The sequence below is a fragment of the Syngnathus acus genome, chromosome 16, assembly GCF_901709675.1.
Source record: "Syngnathus acus chromosome 16, fSynAcu1.2, whole genome shotgun sequence".
Lineage (NCBI taxonomy): Eukaryota > Metazoa > Chordata > Actinopteri > Syngnathiformes > Syngnathidae > Syngnathus > Syngnathus acus.
The window spans coordinates 1,895,831-1,917,221 of NC_051101.1; the positions used below are offsets into that span (position 1 = coordinate 1,895,831).

Genomic DNA, 21,391 nt, shown 5'->3' on the forward strand with positions numbered 1-21,391 from the left:
AGCCACCCGGCCGAGCGCCGGCCCCCGACTTCAATCCACGGAGGTGAAAGAGAGCTCCGTAGAGTAGGACCGGGCGTGCGTAAAAGCCATATTAGTTTTTCAAACCTTCTATGTCACTCCAAATCCTTAAATCCTTCAAACTCTTCGTCCTCCGTTAGAAACAAAGCCGCTAATGATGCCGGTAGTACGTGGGGCCCTTCGTCATCTTCGTCATCCCGTGATCAATCTTTGTCCTTTTTGTGAACAACCGCCGCGCCACGCCGCACCGCACTGTAGTCACTGTAGAGCTTGGATAGCAAAGTAAATTTATTGTTACTTCCAAGTAACTCAAAATACAACAATGACTGTGTAAAATGCTGGCAACAAAAGTGAGTAACCCCCACTGATATTGTCAAAATCGGACCCAAATGTCAATATTTTGTGTGGCCACCATTATTATTTCCATTGTTTACTCATCTCACTGAAACACTTAAGCCTAGCAAGCAGAAAAACATCCATTCTTGACGTAGAGTCTCTCCTAAAATTTATCACAATGACTAACGACGACATGACATTAACGACGGAGACGAGACGGAGTACCGAGGACTGAATCACAGATTCGCGGACTGGTGCCAGCGGAACCGCTTCCAGATTAACTCTGGAAAAACAAAGGAGCTGGTGGTGGACTTCCGCCGGCGCAAAGTCCCCCCCTCGCCGGTGAACATCCAGGGAACGGACGTAGAGATTGTGGACTCTTACAAGTACCTGGGTGTTCACCTGAACAATAAACTGGACTGGACTGGTAACACTCAGGCCCTATACAAGAAGGGCCAGAGCAGACTCCACCTGCTGCGCAGACTGAGGTCCTTCGGAGTGAGGGACGGCCTCCTAAGGACCTTCTACGACTCTGTGGTGGCGTCCGCCATTTTTTATGGGGTGGTCTGCTGGAGCAGCGGCATCACTGCAGCGGAGAGGAAGAGGCTGGACAAGGTGGTGAAGAAAGCCGGCTCTGTCCTGGGCTGCAGTCTGGACCGGGTGGAGGGGGTGGGGGAGAGGAGGCTGGTGGCTAAGCTGTCCTCCATCATGGACAACGTCTCCCACCCCCTTCATGAGACTGTTAGGGCCCTGGAGAGCTCCATCAGTGACCGGCTTCATCACCCACGATGCACCACCGAGAGGCATCGCAGGTCCTTCCTCCCTGCTGCCATCAGACTGTATAACCAGGCTAATCACTGTAGCTAACGGACAATAATTACGTGCAATAATAACGTGCAATAACCGTATGTGCAATCATATGTGCAATATCTGTCTACCTCATACTCTTTTTACCTGCTTTTTTTGCACTGTTTTTTTCTTCTTTTGCACTATTTTTTTATCTAATACTTTTTTTTATCTCCACTGTATATTGTGTATTGTGTATATACTGTCCATATTTTTTTTTAATTATATATATCTCTTACTTTTTTAAAATCTTTTATCCCCTTCCCCGCATGCGTGTGTGTGTATATGTTAAGTGTACTGCTGCTTACACAGGAGTTTCCCCATTGAAGGAATAATAAAGGATTATCTTATTTTATCTTATTTTAACTGACCTTAATCACGATTGACAAAATCATTATTTTGAACAAAATGGCTGGGTGGGAGAAGGGGTTAGGCCCTAACCCTTTCTTCTCTGCAGCTGTCAAGATATACAGTTACACAGCGCTGTGAAGCCATGGCTGAGTATGTAATCCAGCAAATGTAGAAGGATAACAGTAATTGTGTTTTTCACTGCAGTTGGACGAATCTACTGACGAGAGTGACACAGCGCAGATGTGCATTTTCATTCATATAGTGTTTAGTGACCTCACTGCGAGAGGAGTGGACAGTACTTCCCATGAAAGAAAAAAAGCGAGGAGAAGACATATTTCAATCATTAAAATTTTTTATTGAAAAAACTCCCAGTATACAAATTGCCGTCTATTACGATTGATGGAGCACCCGCAATGGTTGGCCGTGTGAATGGCTTTATTGCCAAATGCAGGCAGGACCATGCTTTCGCAGACTTCTTGAACTACCATTGCATAATCCACCAACAAACGTTTTAGCGCTAAAATGCTCAAATTGAAAGAGATCATGGATGTGACAACAAAGATTGCCTGTTCTGTTCGAGCCAGATCTCTTCAAAGGCGGTTATTCCGTGCACACCTGGAGAAGGTTGACTAGCTGAAAAGGTGTGAACACCACTGCTCTATTTGATGAACATCACCCATTAAGAACATTTACTAAGAAGAGTTATAGTCAAAAACCATGAATGACACTGACTATATAAATGCTTGTGAAAAGAAAACATTAACAGTTTTTGACATTCTGAACTAAAGAAGCTGATTTACATTCCAAACTTCTACACGTGATGATCTTTCCACTTAACTAGGAACACATCTTCAATATTCCCACAGCAAAATATTTGTATTTTCACCAGCATAATAGACATTCTGACAGAATCCAACTGAATTCCCCACTCATATGTGGGTTTGGGTTCCGGACGTGCCGTGATTTTAAGATTGTGCTGTGCTTTCTCCAAGGACGACATAATTCACTTTACCATATGTGTGTTCTGTTATATGTTATGACGTTCTGATTCAATTTAGAGTTGCGGACCCTTTAAGAGTTCCGGTGACGGCTTTTTCTGTCATGCGCATGGGATGTAGTTTGGTCAGGTAATAAACACGGCTCACAGAGTCTGAATGTGAGAGGTTTTCGGCTCGTTTTCTACACCTTTAAAGTACTACATGGTATCTGCCCTCGGAAGTTCTACAGCTTCGATGGTGGTAGGCCTTCTTAAACGTCCTCCTCTGACAAGAAAGTGAGACAGTGGCACTGAGAGGACCTGTAGGCTTTTCTTTCATCAGGGGCTCGGTGACAGCAAGCCCTCAGAACTAATGGACCGGATGCTCGATCTGCTGGGTGACAACAAGCCGGATTTCTTTTTCCTCTACCCTTTCCTGCGCCAACTGCCTGCTCATGTGAGAGCTGCTTTGGCCAACACTGCCAGCACGGATTGCAGAGATGTGGCAGCTGAGGCTGACAAGTGCGTCCTGGCTAGTCAGCAGCCCTGCGCAGCTGCCCTCCTCCCTACTGGTCTTGGATCTGAGGTACTGGATGGTCACACGTTCGTCGCAGCAGCAGCTCCGCCTCGTCAAAAGTCTTCGGGTGTGTGCATTTACCATGGCAAGTTTGGCTCCAAGGCCAAACGATGCCGCTCTCTATGCAGCTTCGGTGGTGTGTGAAACACCAAGGCTGGCGCTCACTAGTGGCCGAGAGCGTCGGCCATGCCGGCAGGCTGCTTTGCATCCACGACTCCGTCTCTGGCCGACGTTTCCTCTGCGACACAGGGGCGCAGCGGAGTCTACTGCCTGTAATGTATTTGGACTGTGTGGTTACCCGTACTGGGGGGTGGGGCCAGAGGTGATGTATGGCGGGCGGATGGCATGTTGTAGCTAGTGCGAGACTGCTGCTAAAAGAACGAACATCAATACATGATTGACTCACTGCTTCCCTAAAACCTGGTCGTCCTGTCAAGTTATTTCTCATAGTATAGAGAAACATTACACTGCCTGCTTCACAGGTGGACGTGGTGGCGGACACCCACGGCCCCCCCATGGAAGCCGCCGATGGAAGCCCTATCCGTACGTACGGCACAAGGCGTGTCGAACTGTGTTTTGGGGGGTAACGCTTTGGCTAGGACTTTGCCCAAAAGCTAAAGGACCGCCTACCACATGGTGAGTTAGCGTGCAACTACCAGCTAACCTCCCCAACTTAGCTACCTGCCTCTCCATGGGTTGTCCTGCCAATATATACACAATGTAGTTTACCTCCCTTTCCACCCCCCTCTCTACAAACAAACAAATACCAACCTTATTTCAAGCTATCGGGTCCTCATGAACTTTGCATATACAAAAAGAGTCAATCTGACCTCAGAGCCATCCTAGCCAGTGGTTGGCGCTACTCTGCGTCAATTTCAGACATCAGCGAATAATCAGATGAATCATCACATGTATCGGAAGGTTTGTTGAGTTAAGGAAAATGTCGAAAAGTACTAGTTGTATTGGTACTTGGTGCTACTCGCTGAGGACTCAAGAAGGACTACTTGGCCTGACGTCAGTCTCAGCAAAAAGCGTCATTGCATATGTCTACCCAGCTTTTTACCGTTTGACTGTTGCAATTTAGCTAGTGTAGCCACTGCTGGCCCATCTCTCGCTCTAAATTCCTTTCAAGCAAAGTAAGCACACCTTCCTACCCTGTGCCAAATTTATACAGACTTTTCCGCCTTGGGACTTGGCTAGCCACCAAGGTACCAACCGACGTAGCGAGCTTGCTGCCATCTTCTTTTCTAGCGACCTTCATGCTGAACAAGCTCCCTTCATATCGCTCTCTCAAATGCAGACAATAAGGCTGCAGCGGTGCTGGCCCTAAGCGGTCAGAGCGGCATCGTCAAAGACGCCATCGAGGAGTTAGAGCAGGTGCGAGCCGCGAGGAGGCAAGGCGACCAGGCTGCGCGCGCTCCTCCATCTGAACGGGAAGGTGGGCATTGATCTCGCAGGCGCTGTCGGAGGCCCGTGACCCGTCGGGCAACGCCCCCGATCAGCAGTAGGATGGCGAGGAGCCGCGCGTTAACCAGGACGCGTACTGGTCGGTGCGGGACCGCCACGTGGTGGCCGCCTGCCAGGGGATGATGAAGGTCACTGCCGGGTGCCTGAGGAAAACCATGGCGGCCGTCAGGACCCGCAGGGACGCCGATGCGCCGCAGAGGGTGGGGCAGCTGGATCGCCTGCTTGACGGCATCAAGGAAATCAGCCCAGGGTTCGCGTGCAAACTGAGCAACGCACAAACACCCACGCGCACACGCCACCTCTCTCCCTCTCGTCTAACGTCAGAGCTCCAACTTGGTGTCGTGGAGCCACGCCAGCATCTCTGGTCCCAGGTCGAAGAGGCCGGCCTCTGAGGGTGGTCTATATAGGGGGCAGGTGTTGATGATGTGGTCTGCTGTCTGCTCGGGGGCTCCACACTCGCATGCCAGTCCCCACTGCCGCATAGACGTGTTGAAGCGCCCAACACCAGTTCTTAAGCGGTTCAGTGTGGTCCACTGCTGGCGAGGTAGTTCGTCTCCTCCTATGGCGCCGTCTCCTGGTTCCCAGACATAACGGTGCATGAGGGAGGGGCCAGCTGCCTCCCACTCCTGCTTCCAAGCTGCTGCCAGCCAGGCATCTCTGGAGATGTCTTCAGGGATGGAATTGAGCATCTCTTGTGCTGCCATGTTGTAGGGGTGACGTGCCTTGAGTCTGCTTGGTGGAGCTGGAGTTGTTGTAGTGTTGTGCAGGATGTGCCAGTTGTTATTTTTTGCCTTCCTGGCGAGAACGAGGGTGGCAGCCTTCCGCCGAAGGTTGGCCGGCGCTATTCCCGCAAGGACAGGCAGGAGGGACACAGGGGTGGGTTTCAGGCATCCTGTTATGGTTCGGAGGGCGTTGTTAATTGCCACATCCACCTTTTTGGCATGGGGGCTTCTGTTCCAAACTGGAGCACAGTACTCTGCTGCAGAGAAGACCAGCGCTTGGGTTGATATCCGCAAGATCTTAGCAGAGGCTCCCCACGTTGTTCCAGCAAGGCGGCGGATCAGTGCAACCCTGGATGTCACCTTTGCCTTCAGATCTTCGAGGTGTTGTTTGAAGGATAGGGTCCGATCCAGACGCACGCCGAGGTACCTCGGGGCTTGTTGAACCTCCAGGCGTTTGCCCTCAATGCTCACTGCCAGTTCTCTCCTTGCTTCCCTGGTGCTTGCTTCCCACCTATTTACTTATATATAAGTAAGATGGCGGCGCGTGCACACGCTGCGGCCTCTCTCTGTCCCGAACGGTGTTTTGTTTTGTCGTTTAATGTGGGTTTGTCCGCCAGTTTTGTGTGTTCGTCTCGTCGTACCGGGTTGTGCTTCAAGTGCGGCGGGCTGGTTCTGCTCGACATCGGAGAAAGCGAGTTTTGTGGCGATCTGAACTTTGAAGCGGGGACATTAAAGGCGCTCGGTCTGCGCCGTCCTGGAGCGTCGCCGGACTCGCCTGCTATTCTTCCCCCGGTTGGGCGTCCGGGCCTGGCTGGCGGCCACCCCAGCTCGCCCGGCCGTGCCTTCCATTCTTCTGGCGGACGTCCGATCGCTGGACATCAACATGCCTGCTGAGTTCTGCGGACCGGACAGTGCGTAGCTGCTGTGCGTCTGGAGCGGATGGCGCGCTATCGGGCGGACCGGGCCATTGTACGAGGGGGAACATCGCGTGGAGGTGGACTGTGCGTCTACATCCGTGAAGAATGGTGCCGGGACTTTGTTGTGGGGTGCCAGCACTGCTCGCCACTGGCGAAGTTTGTGATCTCCGGGCTGTTGGGGTCCTGAACTCTCTCCCCGTTGTTTTACTTGTGTGTTAATCGTGTGCTGTGTCTCGTCACCGTGGGATAGGGGGAACGGTATTTCGGTTTTTTTGTGTGTCCTAGCATGAAGGAATTGACAATAAAGCTGATTCTGATTGATTCTGATTCTGATTTATCTGGAAGAATATCTTCCTTCCCACGCACATATTTGGGAAGGTTATATTTGCTATTGTTTGGAATGCAACAACACCCAAGCTTGGCAGCAGCACTCAAGTGACAAAGAAAAATGCTTTTCGCTAGATAGGTTTCTAGTTTTCACACGCCTGGTTGTAATTAAAGACTACACCTCCCCCCCCCCCCCCCCCCCCCCACACACACACACACGCACGCACACAAATATCCATCCATCTATTTTCTGAACCACTTTTCTGGGGATCGTGGGCGTGCTGGAGCCCAGCAGTCAGTCATCCAGCACTCGGCGGGAAACACCCTGAACTTCTCGCCAGCGAACCGCAGGCACACAAACATATTTAGCTGCAGGTGTCAAAGGGCAAACTACTGTCTCCCGTGTGGTGGGAATGGGTTGCGCCTGGCGTAGTGCTTTGGCACTCCCAGCGCTTCACACTGCTTCCTCATTAACCTTCTGATGGAGCAGCGTCAGGAGTAATCGCCCTCAATGTTTGTTGTAGTTTGAAGGCCTTGGAAAAACAAGTGCCATCAAGGGTACAAAGCGTGCCTCGTGTTTTTCTATTTTGTGGATTTCAGCTGATTGCCAGGGGGGTCTGGAGCATAGAGGGCGGCTTACTCTCGCGACAGCTGGGGTAGGAAATTAGGTTCACTTGAGTTAACCAACTAGCAGAACCCGTTTGAGGTCTGCTTTGAGGTGACTGGCACTGATGCATGAATACAGGCCCACGCTTGGCAAGAAGTCAGCCAAACGGACTGTGCACAGGTGTGAAGAAACAAGCAGATATTTGGGTGTGTTTAGGAACACTGCCAGATGCTTCCGGCTCCATCCATCTCACAAGTTTTGCCCGCAAACAGAATTCGGCTTTGTCAAGCTGTCGTCTTCCTGTCTGTCACCCCCAAACCAGGTCCAGTCACATCTGTGGTGAAGCCGAGCTGACCTGGCTTGAGTTCTTGGACCAGGCCGTGGACCACAACCCGCAAAAAGCCAAAGATCTCCTTTGGCTGGACAGCTAGTTGTGCGCATGTGTGTCTGTGCCTGGAAGTTATGCTTGTGTATTATTTTCCGGTTTGTGTGTGTGTTTTTGTGTGCTTGCGTGCGTCCCATTTCAACTCTGGATGGACAACAGAGTGGAAGGGATCAATCGTTATCAGCTGCTACACAGCTCTTGAGATTCTCAGGTCTCCTGAAATTTGCTGAGTCTCTTTGTCAGCTAAATAAATTGATGTTGCAAACTTCACAAAATATTGTGCTCACTCCAGTGGACATTCTCATCTGGTGGGAGGGGCGGCTGTCATGTGAACAACTAAATTTGCAAGTTACCTCCCAAAGTGATATGAAGGCATGTGCAGCAGCAGAATGTGTTTTAAACCTGACTAACAGGCTCACGCTACTTGATAAAGCGCTGGCAGGCTTCACAGATACTTCCTGAACTCAAAGTAGTCAGAAGACAGCAGCAAGCGGGCGCCCAGACCACTGCGACGTGCAAAGATGAGCTTTGACAATTCAGGTGAGTCAAAATATCGTCCAACTAATTTTTGTTCCCCCAAATCTTTGCAAGTCAAGATTGCCCGTAATCCACTTTTAGCACCTTGATGACCACTTGCTGTGAAGTCTGTTTAACTTTGCATTGTCTTAGTGTTCAATATAACTTGCATCTTTTTTCATGAGACTGGTGGAATTATAACTCTGACTTTTTTTGGGACTTTATTAACCCAACTGTACAGTACTAATTTTGTGGGAAGTTATTGTGTTCTTCATTCAAAATGTTATCTTAATTTAACGTGAACATGCTTAAATGACAGACTAAAAAAAAAAAATGCCTCCTCGAATTCCTTGCTCAATGCTTTTTTTTTGCCTTAGCTTTTTTTGATACCTATTATCTCAGTGAGGAGGTGGAGTTGACCCAAAGGTCAGGTCACTCGTTCGTTTGGGGGGGCAGATAACGCAAAAACACGCAGCTACGCTATAGTGCAGGGAAAAGCGGGGGTCGCTTATGGTGTACCACTCGCCTGTCTTGTATGGAGGCATCATGAGTTCGATTCCCACACATGAGTGTGTGCGTGTGTGTGTGAAGGGAAAAGCAGTGCTTTGGTAGCCATCTTCTGATATCTTGGCCTAAAGGAGTTGAAATGAGTTGAGAACGTCCTTTCCACAAAAGCATTCTTCTGTCACTATTTTCTGGCAGCTTGGTGCCAAGGAAGTTCACTTTATCAAAGTGAGTTGTGGACAAAATGAGTGCTTTGGCACCATTTGATGACCTCTATTGTGTGGAAGAGCTTTCGAGAGGAAGATCAATGGCACTCCCGTCCATTTCAGTGATGACTTGCGCGTTAGGATTACCAATGTGGTCATAGAACAATGTCAAGGCATCACTTCAATACACTAGATATTTTTGTTTTCTGCAGTGCAGGCATATCGTCCCTGCTAATTAAAAGAAAAAAACTAAATACCGAGTGGAATTAAAGGTTTTACGGCCCTGGAAGCGGTGTTTCCACTCGAGGTAACAGGAACTAACTCTTCTTTTTGTTGCTGTGGTGCATGTCAGTTTTCAAGGGCGTGGACTTGCACGCCAAGCTCAACCACAGCGAGCACCACACCAACGAGCTTCCCGAAGAGCCGCTGACCGTCCGCAGGGGGCAGGCCTTCAAGATCACCTTGACCTTGGCCAAGCCTTTCAAGCAGGGCCTCGATTCTCTCGTCCTCAATGCCTCCACTGGGGGTAAGTGCTTGCTCACTGGCTCCTCAGTTGGGGCTCCTCCCAAAGAAAAAAATGCCAACACATTTAGTTTCTTGTTTTCACATTTGTGGCATTTCCATATAATTGGATCAATTCTAGAAAATAATTTCTAAATGTATTTAAATACAATTCTACAGAACCATGTATTTAAATACAATTCCACAGAACCTTTACTCGGGCTACTCAGATTCCTGACTGGGTCTCCGCTCGCCCCAGTTTACCGCTATCCCTGACCTCACTGAAATTCAATCTGAAAATCTATCAATTTGACAGATTTGAATAAGTGTCTATTGTTTTGTTATTTGATTGCAAGCATTCATTTGAAATGTCAAATAATCAGCTGAGAGCAAATTAACCTACAAAAATGAAACAAATTCGGGGGGGTGCATTATTGTAACAACTTACAATAGTTGAAAGCGCTTACAACTTAGTTCAACTAACAAAAATTATGCACACCAAAATGTCAATCGATCCAACAGGAAGTCACGCTTCGGAAGAGAAGGGCACCTCGTGTCGCTTCGGCATCCCGGACCCAATCGGTCGCAGGGATTTGGCCAAAGGCGCCTGGACGGCCAGGGCGGACGTGAGCCACTCGGCCATCAGCCTGCCGGTGCTGATCACGGCCCCCGCCGACGCCCCTGTCGGCTGGTACACTTTGAAGGCCACCCTGTGGGGGGAGGACAAGACACTCGCCACGCTTGCACTGCTCTTCAATCCCTGGTTCTCGGGTACGTTCCTCGACAGCCACTTCCTTCCCGTGTGTAGCGTACAGTGGTGCATATGGGATGTGGACCTTCAGTGGAGAACAATGTAATCCACCACTTTCATGTGAGAAACGCTATAGAACTGCAGCAATTTCCTGACTATACAGCACGCTTGAATATAAGCTGTATGGCCACACAATTTTAAGAGGATGAAGTTGTCTCGGCCACGACTGGACCAAAACTTTTTTTGATCGTATTTAGGCCAGCGAAAAAAGCTTTGCAGTGTACGCAGTAGCGTGTATATGTAGTGTTTCGTGTCTCATTTTTTGCCTTGTGTTTTGTCCATTTAGGAGACTCTGTGTTTTTGCCTGATGAGCAGGAGAGAAAAGAATATGTGTTGAATGAACATGGACTCATTTACAGAGGAAGTTCAGATTACATAACCCCTCTCAAATGGGACTTTGGACACGTATGTCAAATGCACACACGCATACTGATACAATTACTGTTGGGACACTATTAAATATAGGCAAGGTACGACTCATTGATTAGTCTTTGGTCAATCTAATGTATCCTATTTAGTACTTACACTTACTCCCAGTTTAGTTTTCCACCGACCTTCCCACAAAGGCATTTGGGGAATTTTAATCATGTATGCAATGTTTACATTTGAAATGCCCCTTTTCATCACCACTTAACTTCACAGGTGAACTGTTCCACATGTGTCCCCTTCCCTGGCATTTCCCCTTGTCACTCATTTTCCGTGCACAACTTTTTCGCAAGCACCCGGTCTGCAGCTGAAGTGGGCACTAAATTGCCAATTTCCCTGAAGGGGGCGCTAAATTGCGAATTCCCCACACAGTGATAAACACTGTTAAAACCGCTTTGCGCCGCAATTGTTTGGGGGGTGACAAAAAAACTGATGCCTTGGGCAGCCCGCCCATTTTGCCCATGTTAAAAACCGCTACTGCCCTTGAGCAAGGTGCTGACCCATCAGTAGGTAAACGAGCGAGGCAGTGCGGAGCTCTCCCCGAATTTTTGTTTTTTTTATTCAATGATTTACCAGGTAAGCCAATTGAGAACACTTTCTCGTTTACAATGGCAACCTGGAGGCAAGGTGCGTGTAGTGGCTTGCCCAAGGACACAACAACATATGACTGTGACAGAGCTGGGATCGAACCGCCAACCCTCTGGTTATTAAACGACCCACTCTACTGCCTGAGCCACAAGCCCCAGACAAATCCAAGAGCATTTTGCCAAAAGTAATCAAAGTGAGAAGGATACGCTCCGCTGACAACATTTCTTAGGATTAACTATCATAGGAATGTTCTATAACTTTACCTATGAAAACCGCACCGGTGAATGGAACCTTAGGTCCCACGCGGGGATATGAATTGCAGTTATTCCGACTTACTTGACCTTTGCAGTGACTGCAGAGAGTCTCATCGGGTCATGCACTTTTTCGCTTCCCTTGCAGTTTGAAGACGACATGGCGGATATTTGCCTCAGTGTCCTGGACAAAAACGTCAACTACAAAAGTGACCCCGGCAGTGACCTGGCTTCCCGTGGTGACCCGGGTTACGTGGGCCGCGTGCTCAGCGCTGTGGTAGGTGTCGGACGGGTAGCGGAGAGAAGGAGCGCATGTGTTGAACCAGCGCGGCGCTCTCACACGGCTAGATCAACAGTCCGGACGAATACGGGGTCCTGATGGGCAACTGGTCAGATTCCTATGAGGGCGGCTTTTCGCCCTCCCACTGGAGCGGTAGCCATGACATTCTTACTGCGTGGAAGAATAACAACTACCGGTCGGTCAAGTATGGCCAGTGCTGGGTCTTTGCCGGCGTCATTTGTTCAGGTAACGTCACCGCTTGCCGAAGAGACCGGGTTGCTCTTTCGTGCGTCGCTGCCACCGCTGGTAGCTGGCCCGGCGGCGTCCTCCGAAAGTTCCGTTTGTGTTTGCCTTCAGTCTTGCGTCTGCTGGGCATTCCTACGCGTGTGGTCACCAACTTCGTGTCGGCCCACGACACCGATGAAAGCCTTACCATCGACGTCTACCACGCCGACGAAGGGGCCCCGCACAAAGAGTCTAACGACAGTATCTGGTTAGTGTGGGAGAGGCTGCTTGTGTTGTGTGTGTGCGTGTGTGTGCGCGTGTGGGCGGTTGAGCATTGATTGTGTGTGAGTGGTGTGCATGTTTGTTGTTTTTTCTGTTGTTTTTTTTTTGTGTGCGCACGTGTGTCCTAAAAGTATGTCGTTACGTCAGGAATTATCACGTCTGGGTTGAATCGTGGATGAAGCGCCCTGACCTGAAGGCCAATGGCAAATATGACGGCTGGCAGGTTCTGGATGCCACGCCGCAGGAGTCCAGTGATGGTCAGACCTCCACATTGTCCACCGTGCTGTCCTCAATGTTGTCCTGCATGCCTTGCTCCGCGTGATCCTCCCTTACGTTGTCCTCTGAGCAAATGATGAAGCACAAACCATGAATCAGTCAGCTTTCTTGAAGGACTTGAGAAATCAGAGAATGATGACTTTTGAGAGCCTGAAATCAGAATATTTGGACAATCTGTCGTGGAAAAAAACAAAACAAATGCTCACCGCTTTTCTTTGGCTCAGGCTTGTACCAGTGCGGCCCCTCCTCCTTGGAGGCCATCTTGAACGGCGAGACAGAGATCTCGTACGACGTGCCCTTTGTCTTTGCGGAGGTCAACGCAGACTGCGTCGACTGGCTGGTGAGGGCAAAACAGCAATTGAATTGAAATTTCAGTCGTGACCCACTCGCGTAACTGCGCGTCTTCAGACTAAGGCCGACGGCACCGATGTGAAGCTAACCTCGGACACCAAGCGAGTTGGTAAGAGTATCTCCACCAAGGCGGTGGGCTACGACAAGCGTCTGGACATCACCAGCTCCTACAAGCACAGGGAAGGTGAGTATCCTGCACGCACACAAACACACACACATACACAGACGTGCCGGCGTGTTTCAGGCTCAGAAGCGGAGCGTGCCGTGTTCCGTTACGCCATCAGTGAGGACAAAGAGAGCGACGGCGAGGACGATTCTGCGGGGGGGCAGCCTGATGGGGGCTCCTCGCAACCCCCCGCACCACAGCTCATCATACGCTTTGTTGAGGTTTGTCTTTATGCCGTTGCCTTTCAGGAGGCAAGTAAGCGCTTTAGTTATTTTTCTTTGTCAACGAACTACTCCTACTCCACCCTACTAAGGAATTGTGGGCGCCTCGCACAGTGTCTTAGCGTGGGGATTCCAGACCTGCTGGTACTTTGTCATCGTGGCCTCACAAACTTGTACACCTCGGCCAAAATTTGGGATGCTCGACACTACTACTGATAGCACTATTGGCTCTTTTGGTACTCTGCCATACCGATACCTCATGTACCTTAAAGTAACACCGCTATAGCAAAACCCGGTTTTCCGTACTCGCCCATCCCTTGGCAATTTTTTTTCTTCCTCTTCTTTACTAATGAAATTGTACAAATAGTGATTCACAAAACTTTTCTGAGCTGCTTCTCCTCACGAGGGTCGCGCGCATGCTGGAGCCTGTCCTTTATTCAAGAAACGATATTACAATACGATTCAGCCGTCACTTGATGTTCCGTTGTCGTCGCGGCGGTAGATGTCGGAACCGGAGTATGGCAAGGATGTGCGGCTGAAGCTGGTGCTGAGCAGCAAGAGCAGAGTGGAACGGAAGGTCAACATCCACATCAGCGTGGACGGGATGCACTACAACGGCACCTTTGTCGCCACCATCCAGTCTGAAGACAAGGACGAGACACTGCAACCGTCCCGAGGTCAAACTCTTCAAAGTGTCACCTTCTTGTTTTAGTTTCTGAGCGACCGCATCGAGTCCTATCTGCAATAAAAGGTCTCAATGTGTCATTTGTAAATTTGGCCTAAGATTTTGATACGTTACAGTGGAAGGGGTTAAAAAGAAAGAATTTGCAACAAGTTGTGCCACAATGTGACGCGCTGTCGTGTTTTTGTCAACATGACCTAGAGATAATTGTTTTTTTCTGTCAAATGTCACAGAGCTGTCGGTGCCCATCGTGATACCCGTGCGTTCGTACTACAAGCACATGTTGCGCGCCGATAGCTTGAAGGTGTCAGCCGTGGTGACGGACAAGCGGCATCCTGACAAAAAGTACCTGGCAGAGGATGACGTTATACTGCGTGACGCCCCCGTCCTAGTCTCAGTAAGTCCACCACAACAAACTTGCCTTTTGGCCCCACTTTCAAAAAATGCCCCTGTGGAGAGGGGGGAAGGGCGCAGGTTTGTTTGTAAAGTTGGCTCAATATCTGATTTTGGTATCTGCTCTTGTATTTGTCTCAATGATGCCCCTCTCTACCGTTGAACGCATGGCGTCGTGTCGGGACGGATGACGTCATGTCATCGGCAGGGCCCCACACCCGCTATTGAATGAAGCGCCAATTGGATGGATGCAAATCTTTTTTTTTTTTTTTTTTAATCAACTTATGACGTCAACCGTCCCAACGTGGGTTCAACGGTAGGGAGGGCCATCAACTACAAGAGCAGAAACAAAAATGGGAAGACCTGAGATTGACCCAACTTTACATGATGCCCCTCAAGATCTGGATGTGGGCTCTCCACAGGTCCGCTTTTAACACCCTATAAGAGACTTCCCTCAAGCCAGCATGTATTGCTTCTTTCTCCAACTTTGGTTTCTGTTTTAAGTCCAGTCATTCTCATTGTGGATCACCCAAAAGCATAATGGTGAAAATATTGTATTTACCGTGACGGTTTATTTTTTTCCCCTCAAGATCAACTCAACTTTACTGTAATATTTACCACCTTTATTTGTGGGACGGATAATTGTAATATTGTGACTTTAAAAAAAATAGAATGATGCGGCTTTGCTCTTGTAAAATTGGGCCTTGTTCTGGACTCAGTCAGCACGTATCACCCCCTCCTCTCTCTGGCTTTGGGTTTGGTTGCGAGTCCCGCCTTTGTGCACGTTCTGTCTCTTTTGTCACTGGACGACACGAACGTAGAACATGACAGCGGCGCATGTCACTCGGTGGTGTGTCATCAGTGTTAACGTGTTGCGAATTTCTTCAATTGTCCTTTGGGGTCTATTTTAAAATATTTATCCAAGAACTTGATTTGCGTGTGTGGCAGGTGACTGGTTTTGTCCGGCAGCTCCAGTGGGCGTCGGGAGAGGTGATCTTCATGAACCCCCTGCAGGAGACCCTTACGGGCATGACCCTGACCCTGTCGGGAAGCGGACTCATGCGACAGGAGTTGAAATACAAGTAATGAATCTCATGATCAAGAGCTCTGCTAGGGCCCCACGGTTTAACATTTGCAAGGACCCTCGCTTGAAACTGGAAACAAAAGTATAACAACTAAGTAACACTATCATAACTGTGGAATTTTTCTTGTTCTTTTGTCTCTTCAGCATTCCCAACTTGGCTCCCAACAACCGCATCCGCGTCATGTTTGAGTTTCTCCCGTACAGGAGCGGCATGAAGACGCTGGTGGCCGACATCGACGCGTCCATTTTTAAAGATTTTAAGGGCAGCTGTGCAGTCAATGTCAGACTGTGAATTATCCGCTTTGAAAAAATAAATAATGTCTGCTCAACGTTTTTTGGTGCTCAGTCTTTTGTAACAGTGGTGCTTTTATGTACCGTAATTTTCAGACTAAAAGTCGCCCCGGAATATAGGTCGCATTGGCCATAAAATGCTCAATAACGTGAAAAAAAACATATATAAGTCGCTCCGGAGTATAAGTCGCATTTTGGGGGGAAATGTATTCGACAAAATCCAACACCAAGAACAGACATGAACGAGCAACAACAGGCTAAACCAGGGGTGGGCAAACTTTTTGACTTGCGGGCCGAATTGTGTTCTAAATTTTGACCGGGGGGCCGAACCAGGAGCAGATGGATGTAGTGTTTGTGTGAAGTAATATAAATGACATGTAAAGGTCATTGCATAAAAGGTTTTTACTTTTAGTAGATACTAAAGCATGGATATTAAAAATAGCTTTTTGAAAACAAATGCATTTATTAACAGCATTAAAAAAATATTTCACCCAAAAACTATTATCAGTGATTCTTATTAAATACGACAGTTATGATGAATAACATTTTCCATCACTTCAGCGCCTGCAGGTCAGATTTATGAAATATGTTTATCTAATGAGGCGAAATCACATCCAACGGCAAACATTCTGACCAAATACATCATTTTGAAGAATCAGTGAAAGAGTACATCTAAATAAAGTAATAAAGAAATCAATAGTATTGTTGGTTTCCCTTTTTTGCTAGTGCATCATAGTCTAGAGTAAAATGTGTTGTGGTAATTCTTAGGATAGAGCCGAGGTGTCGGTCCGTTAACCTAGATCTGTGACGGGCTTTGTTGACGTTCATGTGGCTGAACGTCTTCTCACACACGTAGGTCAAGCCAAATTGTCCACTCTTTTTTAACATTCGGCACTCAGTGTCCAACTTTCTTTTCTTCGGGCCACTCATTTTAATGGAAGGATTCCAGGGGAAGGTTTGTGGGTGGCATTAGCGTAAAACTGTATCTGAAAACTCGAGAATTAATTACGAGAATATTGACGTCACAGCCTACACTCGAAATTCGGCACTGATAGATGAAATTACGACGTACTACTGAGTACGCACATGCACTTGTGAGTGTGCACCGAGCTTTCTGACACGGCTCCCATCTACTGGGGAAACATAGTAATTGTAGGGAAAATGACCCCCAAAAAAAATTAATAATACAATTTATTCAGGTTTGGTGGGCCGAATTAAACGGCCCCGTGGGCCGGATGTGGCCCGCGGGCCGTAGTTTGCCCATGTCTGGGCTAAATGATAGGTATGCTAACGTGACATAAACACAAACGAAGAGCTGAGAACGGGTCTGACGTAACATTCAGAGTTATTCAAAAAACGATTACATAAATAACACGTTTATAAAACCATCTGTGTCACTCCAATTCATTAAATCCATCGATCGTCCTTTATGTCAACAATGGGTGCACGCCGCTGACGGCGCTTGCACTTCAAAATATTCCACAGGCCCATATCAAAGTCAAAGTCAAAGTCAGCTTTATTGTCAATCCCTTCATATGTCAAGACACACAAAGAAACCGAAATTCCGTTTTCTCCATCCCAATTTACGATATATACGTAAATTATATATCAAATAACTATTATATAAGCAATAATATTATCAAACCATCTGTGTCACTCCAAATCATTAAATCCATCGATCAAATTCCTCGTCCTTTGTCAACAACGCCGCGCGTGCGTCCTGACATCAGCCTCGTCGTTATTCCACAGATCTACTATATAACTATATTGTAGCGTTAACAAAGTACAAGGAAAGACGTGGGTTTGGTAAACGGCTCTTTATTTAACAAAACGAACTTCCAGGCGTGTGGCGGCGTGGACTTCCAGCCACGGAGGTGGAAGAGAGATCCATACAATAGGACCGGGCGTGCGTAAAAGCCATGACCGAGCCCCATCCACCAGCCCCGGACAGCCACCCGGCCGAGCGCCGGCCCCCGACTTCTATCCACGGAGGTGAAAGAGAGCTCCGTAGAGTAGGACCGGGCGTGCGTAAAAGCCATGACCGAGCCCCATCCACCGTCCCTGGACAGCCACCTGGCCGAGCGCCGGCCCCCGACTTCAATCCACGGAGGTGAAAGAGAGCTCCGTAGAGTCGGACCGGGCGTGCGTAAAAGCCATATTAGTTTTTCAAACCTTCTGTGTCACTCCAAATCCTTAAATCCTTCAAACTCTTCGTCCTCCGTGTCACTTAGAAACAAAGCCGCTAATGATGCCGGTAGTACGTGGGGCCCTTCGTCATCTTCGTCATCCCGTGATCAATCTTTATCCTTTTTGTAAACAACCGCCACGCCGCACCGCGCTGCTGACGTCACTTGAAATTCAAATTACAGTAATCCCTTGCTACATCGCGGTTCGTTTATCGCGGTTTCACCTTTTTTTTTTTTTTGAAAATTTTTGAAAAAATTCACATATAAGTCGCTCCTCATTATAAGTCGCCCCCCCACCCAAACTATGAAAAAAAACGCGACTTATAGTCCGAAAATTACGGTAGTTTGATAATTTCAAGTGCAAACTGGCTGAACATTTTCTGCTTAGGTCCGATGCTGTTTTTGCCTTTCACACACAACGTTTGGTGCTTTGCTTTTTCATTCGCTTACTTTTCGTCTTTTTATAATGTCACCGCAAGAGGAAAGCAATATGGAACAGGAAACGGAATTTTCTGTGACATCATAGATGGGTGGATTCTTTGGTGCAGAACAAAAATGAGTCCAATTTGACCTCTGTGTATACACCCCACTTATTATTTTAAATTAGAAGGACCTGTTTGAGGTCGGAAGCTGCAGAAAGACACCTGCCCAACCCACATAATCAGTAAGACTTCAAGTACAACATGAGTAAGACCAAAGAGCTGTTAACACACCAGAGACAAGATTGTAAACCTGCACAAAACTTGAAGGGGCTACAGGCGAATTGCCAAGCAGCTTGGTGAAAAAAGATCAACTGTGGAAACAATTATTAGAAATTGGAAGAAGCTAAACATGTTCACCTTAGAAAGGTGAGGAAGCAGCCCAGGACTATGCGGGAGGGGCTGGGCAATCACATGAAGAGACTGGCAGCACTGATTCCAAGGTTACTGTAGGACCTATTTCCGACAATCATTTCACAATCACAAGGAATCATTTAGATTCTAAATAAAGAAATCAATAGTATTGTTGGTCTCCCTTTTTTGCAAGTGCATTATGGTCTGGAGCAGGGGTCACCAACACTGAGAACGCCTGATCTCGGAAGCTAAGCAGGGTCGGGCCTGGTTAGTACTTGGATGGGAGACCGCCTGGGAATACCAGGTGCTATAAGCTTTTTTTTTTTTTTTTTTTGCACTTCAATCATTAAAGCAATTTTTTACAACACCGATCACGTTTGGCAGGGGTCACCAACACGGTGCCCGCGGGCACCAGGTCGCCCGTGAGGACCGCATGAGTCGCCCGCAGGACTGTTCTAAAATTAGCTTAAATAGCGGCACTTGTCAGTGAGCTGCATCTATTTATTTTACAGTCAAACCTCGGTTTTCGAACGTCCTGGTTCTTGAACAAATCAGAATTCGAACAAAAAAATCGATATTTTTTTTTGCTTCGGTTGTCGAACAAAATTTGGAGGTCGAACCTCGCGAGATGAGCCGGGAGGACCCGAGAAAACCCGACCGCGCGGCCCGGATGCCGATTGACTCCGTTGTTATTGTATTTTCGTTACTTTGAGGATTGTATTAACCCCTAATCATGCCTCCAAAGAAAGCAAGTGGGAGCAGTAAAGCCATCCTAAAACACAAAGACGCTCTTAAAACAATGCGACAGTGAGCGCCCGGCGCGCTGCGGTTGCGCGATCGAACCAAATTAAGCTCCCTGCGTACTGAGGTCCACTTAAAATTTGGAAAGTACATAGCTTTAAAAATATTTTCAAAATTTTAGCGACGGCTCTGTCACAATAATGCGACCAGCGCGGTGCAGTTGCGCGGTCGGCGACGCGCTACGGTTGTGCGTTCGGCGGTCCGCTGCAGTTGCGCGATCGGACAAAATTAAGTTCCCTGCGCACTTGGGTCCACTTAAATTTTGGAAAGTACATCAGGACTTTGAAAATATTTTCTAAATTTCAGCGACGGCTCTGTCACAATAATGCGACCAGCGCGGTGCAGTTGCGCGGTGGGCGACGCGCTACGGTTGCACGTTCGGCGGTGCGCTGCAGTTAATAATAATAATAATAATTCATTAAATTTGTATAGCGCTTTTCAAAAACCCAAAGACGCTTACAGGGAACAAGGCAAAGACATACAGGAGGGTAGGGGGACGGGGAAGAGACAATGGGATAAAATAAAGAAGAGGAAACCAGTTATGGGTAGGGGAGGTCATAGGCTTGAGAGAAGAGGTACGTTTTTAGACGGGACTTAAATATGGGGAGTGTGGGTGAGTCACAGACAGACTGAGGAAGACAGTTCCAGAGTCGGGGTGATGTGCAGGAGAAGGCTCTGTCGCCGAAGGATTTAAGTTTAGATTTTGGGACTGTCAGACGTGAAGTATTGGAGGATCGGAGGGGACGGTTGGGGCAGTAGGGGACAAGGAGGTAAGTGGGAGCTGTTGAGAGTGCTTTCTGTTCCAGGTCCTCCATGGAAAAACTGCACATGGGGGCAGACTGTGGGTCTCCCATGGGGAATCCTTCTTTCTATCTGTGAATTGTGTTTCTGAATTGGAAGTATGTGGAAGTGGCGATGAAATGGAGTAGCTGAATCATGTCCTGTACTGTTAGATTTGTGCGTTTTTTGAGTGTCTTGTCTGCTAATAATCTGTCATGCACTATGTATATGGTGGCCTGTGTGGGTGTTTTGTGAAGAGTGAAATAACGTCATGTGATGTGAACATTTCATCTTTCTGCACTTTTATGTGGGTAAATTCTGTGGCGAGATGTTTTGAGTTTTTGTAATGTTGATCTGTGAGTCCCAGTAATGGTTTTATTTTTCCGTGAGTGCTTTTGAAAGGTTGTATGTAACTGATCCTATGCTGTCCGCGGAGAGGTGTACCTGGTTTATGGATTTTTGGTGTGCAGTAGATCCTGGGGATGATGTTTGCTATGGGTACTACGTGATTGTATTACTGTTTTTGTATTTTATTTTCAATGAGTAATGGTTTAAGTAATGCTTTGATTTGATTTTTCTTGTCTTCTGTTGGGTCTTTTTTTAACACTTCATAGGCGGCGTCATGCAGTAACTGCTGCATCTGCTCTTTGTATGTGTCTGTGTCCATGATTACTGTTGTTCTGCCTGTGTCTGCTGGGAGGATTGTGATGTCTTTATTCTTTACAAGTTCACTAGTGACTATTACGGTTCTCACTTGTTGACTAGTGCAAGAAATCCCAGGTCACTAGTTAACATGTGACAACAGTCGACATTCGACAAGTAAACATGTTCAAGCTTTTGTATCTTACATGTTTACTAGTAAGTAGGGGTGTAAATCGCGGGTTTTGTTACGATACGATATTTGCCGATATCTTAAAGCCTGCTGTGATTCATTCACGATACATCACGATATAGTGCTCCACGATCGATATTTTTTATTTTTTTATTTTTAATAAAAAATATAGAACAATATCCTGATTTATAACAATTCATACGCAAAATCAACAAGGTACTGCAAACTCTTTATTTAGGAAATTACAAGAGTATTGTAGTATACAAAGTGCTTATTTTAACACTGAACTTGATCAAATTCCTATATTTTTTCTCATTATAAGTAAAGAAAAATGAATATTCTTTCTTTTTTTGTAATACCATTAACTTTAAAGTGC

At 47.5% G+C, this 21,391-nt stretch overlaps 2 protein-coding genes across 3 annotated transcripts; both read left to right on the top strand.

Moving 5' to 3' along the window:
* The first annotated feature begins 3,027 nt into the window (after window positions 1-3,027).
* On the top strand, window positions 3,028-7,799 carry LOC119135790. The gene is made up of 8 exons (XM_037273667.1): window positions 3,028-3,171; window positions 3,233-3,376; window positions 3,587-3,651; window positions 4,376-4,550; window positions 4,613-4,735; window positions 4,801-4,872; window positions 6,543-6,717; window positions 7,271-7,799. Exons 1-8 carry the CDS (start codon window positions 3,028-3,030, stop codon window positions 7,573-7,575), a joined length of 1,203 nt encoding a protein of 400 aa, XP_037129562.1. The 3' UTR covers window positions 7,576-7,799.
* Window positions 7,800-7,893: 94 nt separating this feature from the next.
* LOC119135542 (protein-glutamine gamma-glutamyltransferase E-like) lies at window positions 7,894-15,625 on the top strand. Of its 2 annotated transcripts, none has more exons than XM_037273224.1 (15): window positions 7,894-8,069; window positions 9,108-9,281; window positions 9,779-10,027; window positions 10,354-10,472; window positions 11,481-11,609; window positions 11,681-11,858; window positions 11,970-12,105; window positions 12,267-12,376; window positions 12,620-12,735; window positions 12,804-12,930; window positions 12,991-13,133; window positions 13,636-13,810; window positions 14,049-14,212; window positions 15,157-15,290; window positions 15,437-15,625. In XM_037273224.1, the coding sequence occupies exons 1-15, from the start codon at window positions 8,051-8,053 to the stop codon at window positions 15,582-15,584; spliced, it is 2,121 nt and encodes a 706-aa protein (XP_037129119.1). In that variant the 5' UTR covers window positions 7,894-8,050; the 3' UTR covers window positions 15,585-15,625. The 2 variants fall into 2 exon arrangements, with proteins under 2 accessions (XP_037129119.1, XP_037129118.1); XM_037273223.1 differs by having other exon boundaries at window positions 7,896-8,069; window positions 9,779-10,023; window positions 10,350-10,472.
* The last annotated feature ends 5,766 nt before the right edge of the window (window positions 15,626-21,391 follow it).

What these genes read in the sequence shown, in the direction of transcription:
- LOC119135790 (XM_037273667.1), top strand. Translation starts at nt 3,028, where the DNA reads ATGTGGCAGCTGAGGCTGACAAGTGCGTCCTGGCTAGTCAGCAGCCCT. An exon ending in GATGGAAGCCCTATCCGTAC is followed by an intron (nt 3,652 to 4,375) that starts GTACGGCACAAG and finishes ATGCTGAACAAG; the next exon opens with CTCCCTTCATATCGCTCTCT. An exon ending in TGAGGAAAACCATGGCGGCC is followed by an intron (nt 4,736 to 4,800) that starts GTCAGGACCCGC and finishes CCTGCTTGACGG; the next exon opens with CATCAAGGAAATCAGCCCAG.
- LOC119135542 (XM_037273224.1), top strand. An exon ending in CTCCTACAAGCACAGGGAAG is followed by an intron (nt 12,931 to 12,990) that starts GTGAGTATCCTG and finishes GGCGTGTTTCAG; the next exon opens with GCTCAGAAGCGGAGCGTGCC. An exon ending in CGACAGGAGTTGAAATACAA is followed by an intron (nt 15,291 to 15,436) that starts GTAATGAATCTC and finishes TTGTCTCTTCAG; the next exon opens with CATTCCCAACTTGGCTCCCA.